This window comes from Cinclus cinclus, chromosome 7, assembly GCF_963662255.1.
Source record: "Cinclus cinclus chromosome 7, bCinCin1.1, whole genome shotgun sequence".
NCBI lineage: Eukaryota > Metazoa > Chordata > Aves > Passeriformes > Cinclidae > Cinclus > Cinclus cinclus.
The window spans coordinates 17,914,732-17,927,822 of NC_085052.1; the positions used below are offsets into that span (position 1 = coordinate 17,914,732).

At 39.1% G+C, this 13,091-nt stretch overlaps 1 protein-coding gene across 4 annotated transcripts in view; it reads right to left on the minus strand.

Moving 5' to 3' along the window:
- Positions 1-8,126: 8,126 nt before the first annotated feature.
- MAPK8 (mitogen-activated protein kinase 8) overlaps positions 8,127-13,091 on the minus strand; it is a 39,216-nt gene continuing 34,251 nt past the window's right edge. For 2 of the 4 annotated variants that reach the window (XM_062496876.1, XM_062496878.1), the window contains 5 exons: positions 12,278-12,460; positions 11,375-11,499; positions 10,356-10,419; positions 9,568-9,645; positions 8,127-9,130 (listed from right to left, as the gene is read on the minus strand). In XM_062496876.1, coding sequence (XP_062352860.1) covers positions 8,985-9,130; positions 9,568-9,645; positions 10,356-10,419; positions 11,375-11,499; positions 12,278-12,460 — 596 coding nt within the window. In that variant the 3' untranslated portion in view covers positions 8,127-8,984. Of the gene's footprint in view, positions 9,136-9,567; positions 9,646-10,355; positions 10,420-11,374; positions 11,500-12,277; positions 12,461-13,091 lie in introns of those variants that run through there. The other 2 variants (XM_062496877.1, XR_009933363.1) reach the window with 2 other exon arrangements.

Below are 13,091 nucleotides of genomic sequence, written 5' to 3' on the forward strand. Positions count from 1 at the left end.
AACAAGTATAGAAAATCCTGTTCCTGACAAAATGAGTGGAAATGCATATTTTGTTCTGGTATACTCATGTATCATGAGTAATTCTATAGTGATTGTGCTCTCAGTGACAATTGCCCTGTTGTCTTTACATGTGCTATAGTATTTGGGCCAGCTGGGAAAGACTGCTGACCATAAAGCTTGAAAATTTAGTGTCAGATTGCCAAGAAAGAGAGGGTGCTCTCTGTACCCACAGAACATAAGATACTCTTCTCCAGAGTGTCCTGTGCCATCTTTGGACTCCAACTGCACCATCCTTTGGCTGGTTCAAGGACAGTGGAAGGCCCTGCAGGGTGGGTGGATTGCCAGAACCAATAGACAAGCTGAACCTGGAGCTGAGGAATTCCTGCACTTGTAGCAGGGAAGGTGGCAGTTCCAGTCTGCCACCACTGCAGGGTGGTTCGCCAGAAGGATTTAATGAGGTGGTTTTCACCCCACTCCCTCCATAAAGTTTGTTCAAATTTTTCATTATTTTATGGAGATATTGTGAAAACAAGGTCTGCAAACATGCTGCAGATATCAAGATCTTGACTATTCACTAAAATTGTCCCTCACCCACCCAGTGGTTTCAGTGTTCCATAAAAAAAACACAGCTTTAAATTAAACTGTGATATTAATAATCAGATTGGCTTCACAAACTCTGTGGAACTTTAAACATACACATTTTGCCCTAGGTATCTGAGGGTTTTCTCAGATGCCAAAAATCTAGCAGTATTAGCTTCAAGAAAAAAAAAAATCTCCCAAGTCAATGTATGTATTAAGGTAGAAGATGGAAGATTCTTATCATCAAAACACATCCAAACATAGCAAAACTTATGGTAAGAGGAATTAGTGCAAGTCGGATGGGGGGTGTCAGGGTGGTAAAGGGGGGAGGATGGGGATCTATCCTTAACCTTTCCTGAACAATATACACTTACCTGCCTTATTTCATGATACCAGCTGATATTTTTGTCGTTAGTTCTTACAGGAAGATGAGGGAACAGGAAGAATACTGCAAACCCCCGCCATCCCAAGTTCCTTACTTCTGCTAAGGAAAAAATACTAGAATGAAGCTGTAAGTTCTGGTAATTTGCTGCCAGGGCTGACTTCCCTTTCAAGTGATTTCAAGAAGTTCTTCATAGCATTTGTAACACCCTGAGCCATGCAGAGCCTGCACACTGAAAATCATTTTACCAGATTCAGTTTGAATTCCACCTGAGAGCTCAGCACCATTCACTCTGTCTTGGCACTCGATCTTTGGCATCCTGAGGTAGCTTGGGAGTCTCTAAGGAGAAAGAATTTTAACAACAAAGTGCCACAATATGAACTGGCTAAAGGGGAAGTATACACTGTAGCAAAGAAGATTGCTTTATTTTAAATATTTTGAAAAAGTGCCCTGAATCCCATTTTGTACTAGAGAAGACTATGACTCACTGTCTGGAAATAACCTTAGAATGGGTCTTTTACATACCAGGAGATAGTCAATATTGAAAGATACACTTTCTCCTCATCATCTCACCCATATCCATGTATTTCAATATTCAAAACATCTGGGTGTTCATTTGTTTCTACTGAACTATAACACTTCTTCCTATAGAAATGTAAACTATTTAAAGTGAGCAAAAAGCAAAAATTTAACCTAATCTTTGCTGTATAAGAAACATCAAGCAAGGTGGTACAAGAAGCAATGTGGATAGGTTCATTCAGTTATTTCAAAACCTTTTCCCTACTTTCCAGGCTTTCCAGCTGCCCTGAATTCCTTACTGCGCCTAGCAGGAGGCAGGTACCTGCATGTTCAGCAGCAGCTGCCTGCCACCTGCAGGCTCGAGTATCATCCCCATCTTTTTTTCCCACTTTTGCCTTGGATTCATTACCAATGGTCACAAGAGATCCTTTAAGGAATAAAAAGACCATTTAAAAGAAGCAGCATCAGATGAATAATGTGTGAGAGAGAAGCATTAACAGTGACAGAGCTGGAAAAGCAGAGTGTGGCAGGTAGCTGGAGGTACCAGGTCAGTCATCACAAAATAAACCTTAATATTGGAGGGTGGCCTGAACCAGGTCATAAGTAGAACAGCAGGACTGATAGAAAACAACACTCAATCCGAGTACCAGTAGCAAGCAGGGCATTTTAACACCTTCTTTTATTTCTGCCCTTCCACTGTATCCATCCTGACAGCCCACGCCTCCCTTGCACTATTTGTATTCATTATGTCCTGTATGTATTGAGTGCAGACTGTTCCCTTTAGTTCACACTACACACTCAAGAACAGAGCCCTTCTGACTGGGAGACTAAACACCAAGTATGCCAGATGAGCAACTTCTGGGTAACTCTCCTAAGTATTTAACCTTAGGTAACTGCTAACAAACCCACCTACCCCCAGCCTGCAGATCCAGGATAGGATCATGAGATCCTATAGCAGGACACAATCTGGTATCCCAGATAAAATTAATTCTTTTTAATATACAAAGAAACTCTATCTACTCAAAATGAGGAGTGAAACAAACCAGTTCCAGACTGGGTGTTGTGCTCCAGCAACATCTATGGCTCTTGTTCATGAGTAATAAATTTTAGCTGCTTTTGAAGATGAGCCACTGCAGTAAATAAACCTGGCAAGAAGCTGCAAACAACCCAGTTCACATTAAAATGCACCACAGTGGGATGTTAACCTCAAGTACAGCAACAGGACCACAACGCTAAATTCCTGATATGGGCAATTATGCAAGAAAGGAGATTCACTTGTACACAGCTTCAAAGAACACTATGCCCTTCTGTGAAGATGATACACCCTTTCCTAGCTTTAACTCCTGTTTCCATATGCTTCCCCACCAATGCATTTCCCCACAGCAAGCACAGGAGACTACTCTTTATTCTGCAGACCTTTCACTTGTTACAGTCCCTGCTTTAAATGTCAGCTTTCTTAGCAAGTGTTTACAAGATAGAGGTTTGGTTATTATTAATTAAACATGACAGAAGGTTCCTGGACTAGATAAATTTTTACTACAGCTTTACCTGTGCCATCTTCCCAACCTGAAATACCCCTGCCAGTATTATGCAGGTAAAAAAACCACCAGTAAAGTTTCCACTGGAAAAAAAAAAAACAAAACCACCACCACAAGCATATGCTTTAGAATAAAGCAAAACAGCAACACTTCAGAATAACAGAAAATTTTGATAGCTCATGGCATTTAGAACACAAAAAGGAAAATTATCAGGGACAGCTTAATGACTCATCTACATTCACAAGGCAGTTCCACTGAAGCCAGCAGCATTACAGAGTGTTTCACTCCTGAGCCACCAGACAAATCCTGGGCAGAGCTACGACTCTCTCTGGCCTTGCTCTGTAATAACATTACCACTGGAAAGTGGCTGCACTTTATGCTGACACTATATGTAAATAAAGAAGAGCATCTCTGAATCTCACCACATTACTAGAAGAGCATCCCACAAACTGCTGGCTGGCCCAGACAAACAAAGCTGGCTGCACTGTGGTCACACTCCCTTTCCCTTGAAACTGGACACAAAGGAATCACCAGCACAGCTCAAAGGCAGCTGCAGTCATTAAGGAAGCACTGAAACCCTGCTGGAAGCAAAAGCAATCAATGGCATCATGTTGGGACTTACTTGTGGGAGAAATGCCAGTGCAGTGAGTGGTCTAGGCATCCAAGTCAGCTCTCCAGAAGTCAGATCCTTCAGGCTTCTCCAACTCACAATTTTGAGAGATTCTCCCATATACTAGGCAGCCCATGGCTTACCTCTTCCAGCAGCTCTATTTCCTGGAATTAAGGTGGCTGGAGCTGGCAGCAAGGAAGCAAGAATGGGGTTCACTGGTTGCAAAGACACTGAACATGTGGCTGTTAACAGTCTGTGGCAGATCCCAAGTCCATGGGAATGTAGAAACAGAAAAAACACGGCACCTGGCCCACACGTGAGCTCACAAGAAGATAGGACACTCCCATTAAAAAACAGATGATTTCTCAGGAAGGACTCTCACTAGTAAGATTTCAAGTCCAGCCCTATTATGGAATCCATATGAAACCCATCGCAACCTGGCAATGAAGAAAAACTAAATGCATGGAGGTCAAACTTTTTTTTTTCTTTTTTATTTAAAATATCATTATAACCAACTGACATACTAGATAACAATGTATACATTCCAGTGGTGCACATGTAATGACCTATGGCATGAATGAGTTAAAAAAAACCCCACAATGTTCTCAGTAATGCCCACCCACAGCTTATTTGGAGGGAATAAAGGAAAAGCAGGAAAAGGTATCAAATGTGGGGAAGAAAAAAAATATTAGTTTTCCCCAGTATTTTTAATGGTGTGTCTTCCCCTTCTTATTTCTTGGGATTTAATAAAATGAAGAATATATTTCAAAAAGGGCAGAAGGAATGATCACAATAACTGGGGTGGGATTTTTTTCTCAACTTTAGTAATAAAAGTTAAAGAACTCTCAAAAATAGACTAGATATTGGGCCTACAAAAGTAATTCATCTGTATGCAAAGCTTACCAAGAATTATTCCTTTTGTAAAATGTAAAGGATGAGCTGACATTACTAGTAAGCTATTTTTACCCTACAAAACCAGACTACAATAATAAAATCACCAATTTACAGCTAACACAATAATCTAGATGTACATTACTGTACACAAGCTATATATTACACATGAACATCTTACATGAAATAGATAAGAAACATACTGATATTGTCTCAACATTGGCCAATAGGTTTGTTTTTCTAAAGGAGGTGTATTTTCTATTCACATTCAGTGTAGTTCCAATAGCAAGGGTTAGCTTTGCTTACTTAAGAAACGTAGAAAGTTTGTGTGAGGTAGTTCAAGAAAACCTAGCTTAAATTTTGAACTGCAGAAGTAGAAACACAATGTGATCTGATTTGTAACACATTTCTATAACACAGACATACAAAAACAAGGGAGTGAGAGAGACCGCTTAAAATACCACTTTTATCCAGTGCCCTTAACTAAGAATAAATAAATTAATTGAAAATTTGGGTAGTCAGTACAGTCTTATCACACTGCTTCAATAAAAACCTCTTTCTAATCCTACTGAAAAATACAGACTCTCCTTCAACTGCACCAAACAACTGATAGGAAAATAAAATGTAACAGCATAGACAAGCTGCTGCCAACAGCAAATAAAAACAGATCCAGAAACTGTAATTCACTCCCTTTAGCAACTTGAAAGAGTAAGACCAAGTATAAGCTGAACCTTCTTCTCTCTTTTTGCCCATGATCTTTATCAAGAAACATTTACTGTCATACATTTTGGATTACTGGCTAGGTAGGACCATCCAGGTAGACCTCCTGTAGGTTTTTGACATTTGTATTCACGCACGGCTGAGATGAATGCTCCATCCATCCATCCATCCCTCCATCCCTCCATCCCTCCCTCCATCCATCCATCCATCCATCCCTCCATCCATCCATCCATCCCCCACAGAGCCCCAGCCCAGGTGCTCAGTGCTGGCCCCACCAGCCCTGGGCAGCAGGGCCCTACTGGCACAGCCTGTGCTGGGGACATGGGACGCCCCCACCACACCACTGGTACTGATGCTGTGTCAAGCTGGAATTCCTGCCCAGGAATATGCTGCTGCATCTCACATAATGAAAGTTCTTCAAAGCTAAAAGCCCAAGATTGGGCAGGGCAAAGATCCACATCTGCTCAGCTGAGCAGAGTGACCCAGGGCTGAGCATGTTCCACCAGGAGTTGTGTCGGGGCAGCAGAGCTGCTCACACACACAAACACATCAGCTCTGACCCGGAGTCTTACACCAACAAAAGACTGTCCAGCACAGCATCCCAGTACACCCTAAGGGTACTAATTCCCTCCCCCATCTCTAGTTCAGATTCTTGAACAACCTACTTCTACAAAAGGAGAGAGCTGCTTTACCCTTGCTGCATGCAACAGCTCTGCCCAGAGAAGGCAGGAATCAATCTTGCTATTACTGCCCAACTCTGAACCTCACCTGAGGTAAGAGATCAGACAGGTCATGGTAATTCAATCTAGACCAACTCCAAATCCCAGTGGATTGGAATGGCCTTAGAAAGCTGCATGCACTTTAGTGAAGACTGTTCTCTCAAGAAGATTTCAAATCAAAGTCTAAAAGAAAACTTTAAAATTGTACAGCATATTGGATAGCATATAATCTAACAACAGACAAAGCTGAATTCCAGTTACCCATTTGTTTGCTATCTGTGACAGTGCACACCTATCTGAAAAAAAAAAAAAAATATTTCAACAAATAAAAAGGGAAGTTAAGACTAGGATGCTGTTGTGATAATTTAATTACTGAATATGATTCTGTCTTTGAAATTTGCCATCACTTTAATTTGCCTAAAATGCAAGCAACTAAAAAAAAGAAAAAGCAACACTCCTGTGAAGATGATGCCAAAAGTGAACTCCCAGTCTCCTCAGGCAAAGGTCTGACCCTACTCAAACAACCCCTTTAAGCACAGCTTGCTCACACTGCACCAGGCTGCAGTGGGCAGTTCCACACATTCACTAACCTTGTCTTGAAAGAAGAAAAGCTCAATTCTCCTTAGCACTTATGAACTCAGTTCAGTTCTATATATTTAGGACACTGGAAAGTGATAGCAAAAAATATTTTTAAATTTCAGGGTATTTCAATCATCACTGCAATCCAGTGGGGTCTAAAATAAATTTAAATAGGAACTATAGTTACCAATTTGTTTTTAACAGCACTGAGAGGCATCAGAAGTTACTTTTGTCAGTCTTAACCTCATTACACACTGACCACACTGTGCTGACCACACTATCATCTGACTCCATATAATGATGGAGTATTGTTGTTCAACCAAAAATTTTGGTTTAATTCACAGCTTAAACTTTGATTAAAAAATAACAAAACAGACTTTTATGTTGGTCTCTGTTCAACATTTTCTACATTCCAGTGCTAGATGAATCCAAACTTGTCCTGCCTGTTCTGAGGTAATACACAATTTGGCAGGATCCTGCAAAAAAATAATTGCCTTAACAAATGTGGCTTAGGAAGGCAATATTGAAATATTAGATACAAGTGAGGAAAGCAAAATCACATGCACACAGCACTTACCAGCAGTCTAGCCAGGCCAGGAAAACAACTGTGCAGTTTATCAATTGACTTATCTTTGAGACATTACCATTCCTTGAAACCCTGCATTTTTTTAAAAAGGACACGTTAGATACTGACATTACTATCACTTCTGAAACTTACTGCAAGGACAAAGCTTCCTCTTTCAGTTAAAACTTCAAAAAGAAGTTTTTATGTAACCCAACAAGCAGAAGGAACCACACTGAAGACCACCAGTCACTCCTGGATGACCTTTGAAGGTAGTTACACTATTTGCTTATGCTCAGCGCCTGGCAAGACTTCCATATCTTTTATGCCCATTTTTGTGAGCTTTACTAATTTAAATTCCTCTTCACATTCTAATTCACTACACAAAATATGCATCTACACAAGGCAGTCAATTATATAGCCTAGCTTCACTAAAAATCTGCATTTTCCAAAGAAATAAATTCCCAATGATTAACTCATACATAAACTTAAGTCAGTTATACATAAATCATTCTGTAAATATAAAATGTAAACAGTTTAAATACTTCTGTGAGGAGCAGCACCATCTTAAATGTCTATTTAGTAACTGTTCTATATATCTCAATATATCTTTTGTTTAAAAAGTGTATTGAAACCTGGAGCTTCGTTGATGAAAACTACTGAATATTTATGACTTAAAATGAACCACTGCTAAGATTTCTGCTACACTGATCTCATGGTGAAATGAAAGAGATAAATATTAATTTATACAGCACTACTTCTCCCTCCTTTGGATGGCATATATTGCTCAATTAATGCATTAGCTACAGAAATCCTGAGGTTCTCCTACCACTTCATGGTTTTTAGCAATCAGTTACTTTTGGTGGAGAAAGAATAGCTGAAGTTTTGCCCCTATTGCATTCATGTCATTCCCTCTTTGACCCAAAAAAGTATTCAAAAAGCACTTGCCTTCGTAGACAAAACTAGTAAGAACCAGAACTCCCAAGAATTACATCTCACATGAAAGTATAGCTACAGCATACTCATTTTGTCTCTTGTCAGTCTAAACATCCTGGATACACTTCATTTTGTGTGTACAAAAACAGGCTACGAGCTAGAAGTAAACAGTTTATTGGCATTGCAATGTATTATTCATGAAGTATCCTCATGTTTTATGGTGATCACAAGATTTGGCATGCCACAACTCTGCAGAAAACATTCACATTACTCTGCTAGGCTGGATATTTCTGCAGCTTTGAAGATACGCTTTGCTTTCTCAAGTTCATAAACCCATTTAGATGATGTAACTTTGCAAAGGATTTTTTCTGTTTCTCTAAAAAAACTCATTAATTGTTGCTTTTGCTGAAATATTATAGGCAAGTGGCCAAAATAAAAGAGGATTTTGTTCACTACCCAGCAAGTAGTATGCCTGAAACTACAGATGGCTGCACTGAATCCTCTCCCCCTCCACCTGGACACAGATGTATGACCAAGCATAAAACTCTTAAGGATATCATGAACAAAACATCTGGAATAAATTCTAATTAAAAAATTGAAAACCTATAAAATCTTAAATAATTCATCATATGGTAATGACCACAACATTAATATGTGCTCTGATAAAACAAATCTTACAAATTCAGTAAAAAAAGATCAGCAGCATAATAGTAAAGCAAATATGCAGATTTTAAAACCACAATAAAAATTACCAGGTTTAATATTTTACAGTTAATTACAGCAAAAAAGTGGCTGCTTGTAACACAACTTACAGTTTGAAATTACAGCACTTTATGATGAATTCCATGATTATTTTTGAAAAAACACTCAAAAATACCACCAAATTTTAAAAGTGCCCTATATTAATGACTAAAAGGACCCCCCTCCCACCCCCCAAAAGACCAAGTAGTCATCTACAGCAACCCAGAGGTCCAGCTGAGGTTTCTAGACTGCTGTCTGTATCAGAGGCCAATGTTGGATCTGTTGACATTGAAGACACATCGTTGACAGATGACGATGAAGATGGGTGTTGAGAGCCATTGATCATTGCTGCACCTGTGCTATGAGAAACAAAACAGCAAATCAGTTGCAGATACAGTTGCAAAGTTCAGTACTTGCATTAGTCTGTCTCTTCCTAATGGCTGTTAATTTTCCCCTGTTTTGGCAAGTTTGAAGAGATGTGTCTCAATCCACTGTCAAAACAAATAAAACCCACAAGTCTTTAATGTGGGGCTTAACAGATGGTGTGTCAAGAACTAAAATGAATGAAGTATCAATTACACAGGGACAATGATAGGGGGATTGAAGAGATCAATAAATAGATCTCAGCCCTGTATATTCCACTCAAATCTGCAGTGTCTCAGTTCAAGAGGTTAGGTCATTTAAGAGCCATATTTTTGAGTTAGGTTACTTTTGGATGTCTTGATCAGCTTTACTTCCCTCCTGACCTACAACTCAGTGGAACCTCATACTGTGCTTTTATTGTAACCAACCTAAAGGGGCTGGTTGGCCACGTATAACCCCGTTCTTGGTTCTCTCCTCCAGGTCCATGACTTCCTTGTATATCAACTCTGAAAATGCAGAGAAGGGAAGGCAAAAGATGAATTTGCAACTGAAGACTAGATCAATAACACATCTCCCATTAAAATGTCCATTTAAACTTAGTAGGTTTATTACTGTTCAGAATTAGTTTTGAACAACAAGTTGTAGGCTACACAACTGGCAAACAATATAAAAAATGTAATCTCTTTTCTGTTGGAGCTACAGTGGCCTGGCACTCTTGAAAACACACTGGCATTGCTCTAAGGTTCTTTCATTCAGGCTGCTTGGAGACCTGAGGCTAAGCTGTGTCTTAAGGCCCACTCAGATTTTATCAACAGCTTCTTTGGGAAGGGAAACTCAATCAGCAGTCTTCAAAGGAAGAGCTAGGAAGACTTGAAGACTTTCATGCTAATTCAGCATTGCACTGCTCAAGCTCCTGCATTTTTTTTAATTGTAGAAGTTTGTCCAGAAGAGCTACCCTCCATAAAAATGCTGTCCTATGGATTGCAAAAGGTGACTGAAATGAGCATATCTTCAGTTCACCTTGAAGGTTCATCTCCATTGCAGGAAAAGTTATTGTCTCAAGAACTGAGAGGCTGTGAAGCACTGGTCTGCTCCCCTGACATCCAAGCAGATGAAGTAAATACTATTAAGTTGCTAAGAAGAACTTTAATAACAATAATCACTGGGGCCCAGCATACTCCCAAAAGCCTTGTTATACTTTATATGCCTTTCTTACCTTTCCACTCCTCTATCGTGTGTTCCCTCTCATCTAACTGCTTATCTGGTATCTTTGGTGGAGGCTGAAAAACAAAACTCACTCATCATAAAGCAATCAAAAAGGACACAAAACCAGTATAAATTAAAAATTAAATTAATAATTCAGAACATGAATCTGACTTAAAAATAAAATTTACATGATTATATATCTGCTCATACTTGGACTTAGCCTGTTTTTTAGATGCTGCCACAGTCTTTAAAGTTCTTAACAAATTTGCTTACGTTACTGTAATAATTAACAAATTAACAGATCAGTCTGGTAGAAGAGCTCCTAAGTGCAAGTCTCCAGCACAAACAGCTCTTTTTAGCTACTTACTGTTAATTATTAAATTTTCTATCTAGCTATTACAGAGCAGCAGAATTACAATTACAATTACAGAACGACAATTGCTCCGTTTACATCAAATAACTTCTTTTATTCTTAGTGGCCATCACCAAACTTTGCTTTTCTAAAAAAACCCACTTTTTTATAAGCTGAAATTATCCTGAAACTAAGTTTTAAAGGAAAAAATATATTAATCCCTGTGTTCATTAGTTTTAATCACTGAAAGCTCAAGATCTTGTATTCAGATTTTGCTGAAACACTTATTTCTAGTTGAAGAAGAGTTATCAATTCCTACAACTGATCTTGCTTCCCCAGGAATAAATATCTCATGGCAATCAAATCATACTGAGACACCTGAAACTCAATACATTAGAACCCTATATAAAAGATTTCAGAAGCATGACTGCATGTTCAGGAGATGATACACAATTATACACCAACACAAATTCACGAACACAGAGACAGGTACCTGAGCCCATTCTGGATGCTATTTCTAATAAGCACATCTATCAACATCAATAAAAACAATTATGGCTCAGTTAAGCTTCTAATGAAATGTGCAACAATCTTCTGTCAAGCAGCTGTACCAAGCATCACAGTAAGATGGCTTTATACAGGAGCTTCCTAAGCAGAGATCAAAAACAAGAACTTACAGCTTCTGCTTCTGATGGATCGTACCAAACATTGATATATGGGTGCTGCAGGGCTTCATCCACAGAGATTCTTTTAGAAGCATCTATAACCAGCATTTTTGATAACAAATCTCTTGCTTGACTTGCTGCAAAAATAAAAGTTTCTGTTCAGATTACTGCCATATATAGAACATATAACTGTGTTTCAAACTTTTAAAGAGAAGGGTCAGAGTAATCAAATTCTAATTAAATGTCTATGCAACCCTCAACATAATATGAGGTTTAGGAGAGTGGTCCATTTGATGGCAAAAGACCCTGAAGAGAATGACACAGTTAAGAAAGGGGTCAAACCTGTTTCACTATTCATTTTCAGCATAGTGTCCCTTGGTGTGACATCCTTATGTGAAACAGCTCAGGTGGTAGTGCAGCCTTGTCTCAAATAGCAGCAGGCAAGCACCTACTGCCCTTTTTTGTCACATGCTTTTAGTCACAGAAAACACTGAGTGACTCCACTGGATAGGTGGCCTATAGAACCCGTAAGTCACTGAAGTAACTACAGGGTATCTATGTATTATGAACATAATCCCTTATTCTCATCCCCAGAGAACAAAGTTCTGCTCTGCCTACACAACTTCTATTCCATCCTCCCCCCACTTTTCTCTAAACTGTGTTGGCATCTGTCATTGAGAAGAATATAGATATTTACTTGTCTTTATAAAGACAGCTCCAAGAATAGGAGCTATCTCATGAAGATATGAAAGTGGAAGCAAGAACATGTCAGCACATTCATCCACTCTCATGATATAAATATTTAGAACCTTAGCAGGAGGATTTTATAGTGAACAAAACCAAGCTACATTTCTGTAAAATATATCACAGTTTTAAAACTTTTAAAACATACAACACACACAAGACAGACCTTACCTTTAAGTTTATTGTGTTCAGAGTCAGCTGGGAAAAGAACATCTGGAAAGAGTTTTTCAAAACTATATCCAGCATATTTAGGTCTGTTCTCCACGTAAGTTCGGACTGTAGGCTGCAGTTTCTTCATAAATTCGGGGCATGGTGTTCCTAGCTGCTCTATAACTTTATTCCATTGATCAATATCTAAGGTTATGCAGCTAAGAAAAACACTGTGTTTGGTTTTCAGCTAGAAAGTTATGCTAAAACCACATGGAATAACCAACAGAGAAAACACAGGAAATTATAATAAAGTATCAAGTTCATCATCATGACTTAGGACTACTTTCTTAAACAGTGAAACAAAGAAAGCAAGGCTATGACAGTGTAGTCAAGGCAATATGTATTTCACTCAAAACCATTACTGGCTAGAAAAGGATATAATTCCGAGAAACAGAATATTAGAAGACTCACAAAATATTTAAACACAACAACTTTAATTCCTTGTCTGGGTTCTGGAGAACTCACTCCCTGATCTGAACACACATTCACAGCAGCCAAGCTACTACACATCACAGAGGCACTCCTGAGAACGACCCCAAGGGGCTGCTTTGTCCTTCACTCTGATCTTGGTACTTCTGCCCAGTCCTGGGCAACCTCTCACCAAGGACGTGCAACACCCAGCACCACTGGGCACACACAGGACCAAGGCTTGGCCCACACAGATCAGTGACAATATTGTCAGGGACTTGAATGAAGTTAAAGAGTTTCAAGGATGCATAAGTTTACACACTGTAAAGGGGAGACTGATCACTTCAGGACAGAAGAATTTAATACA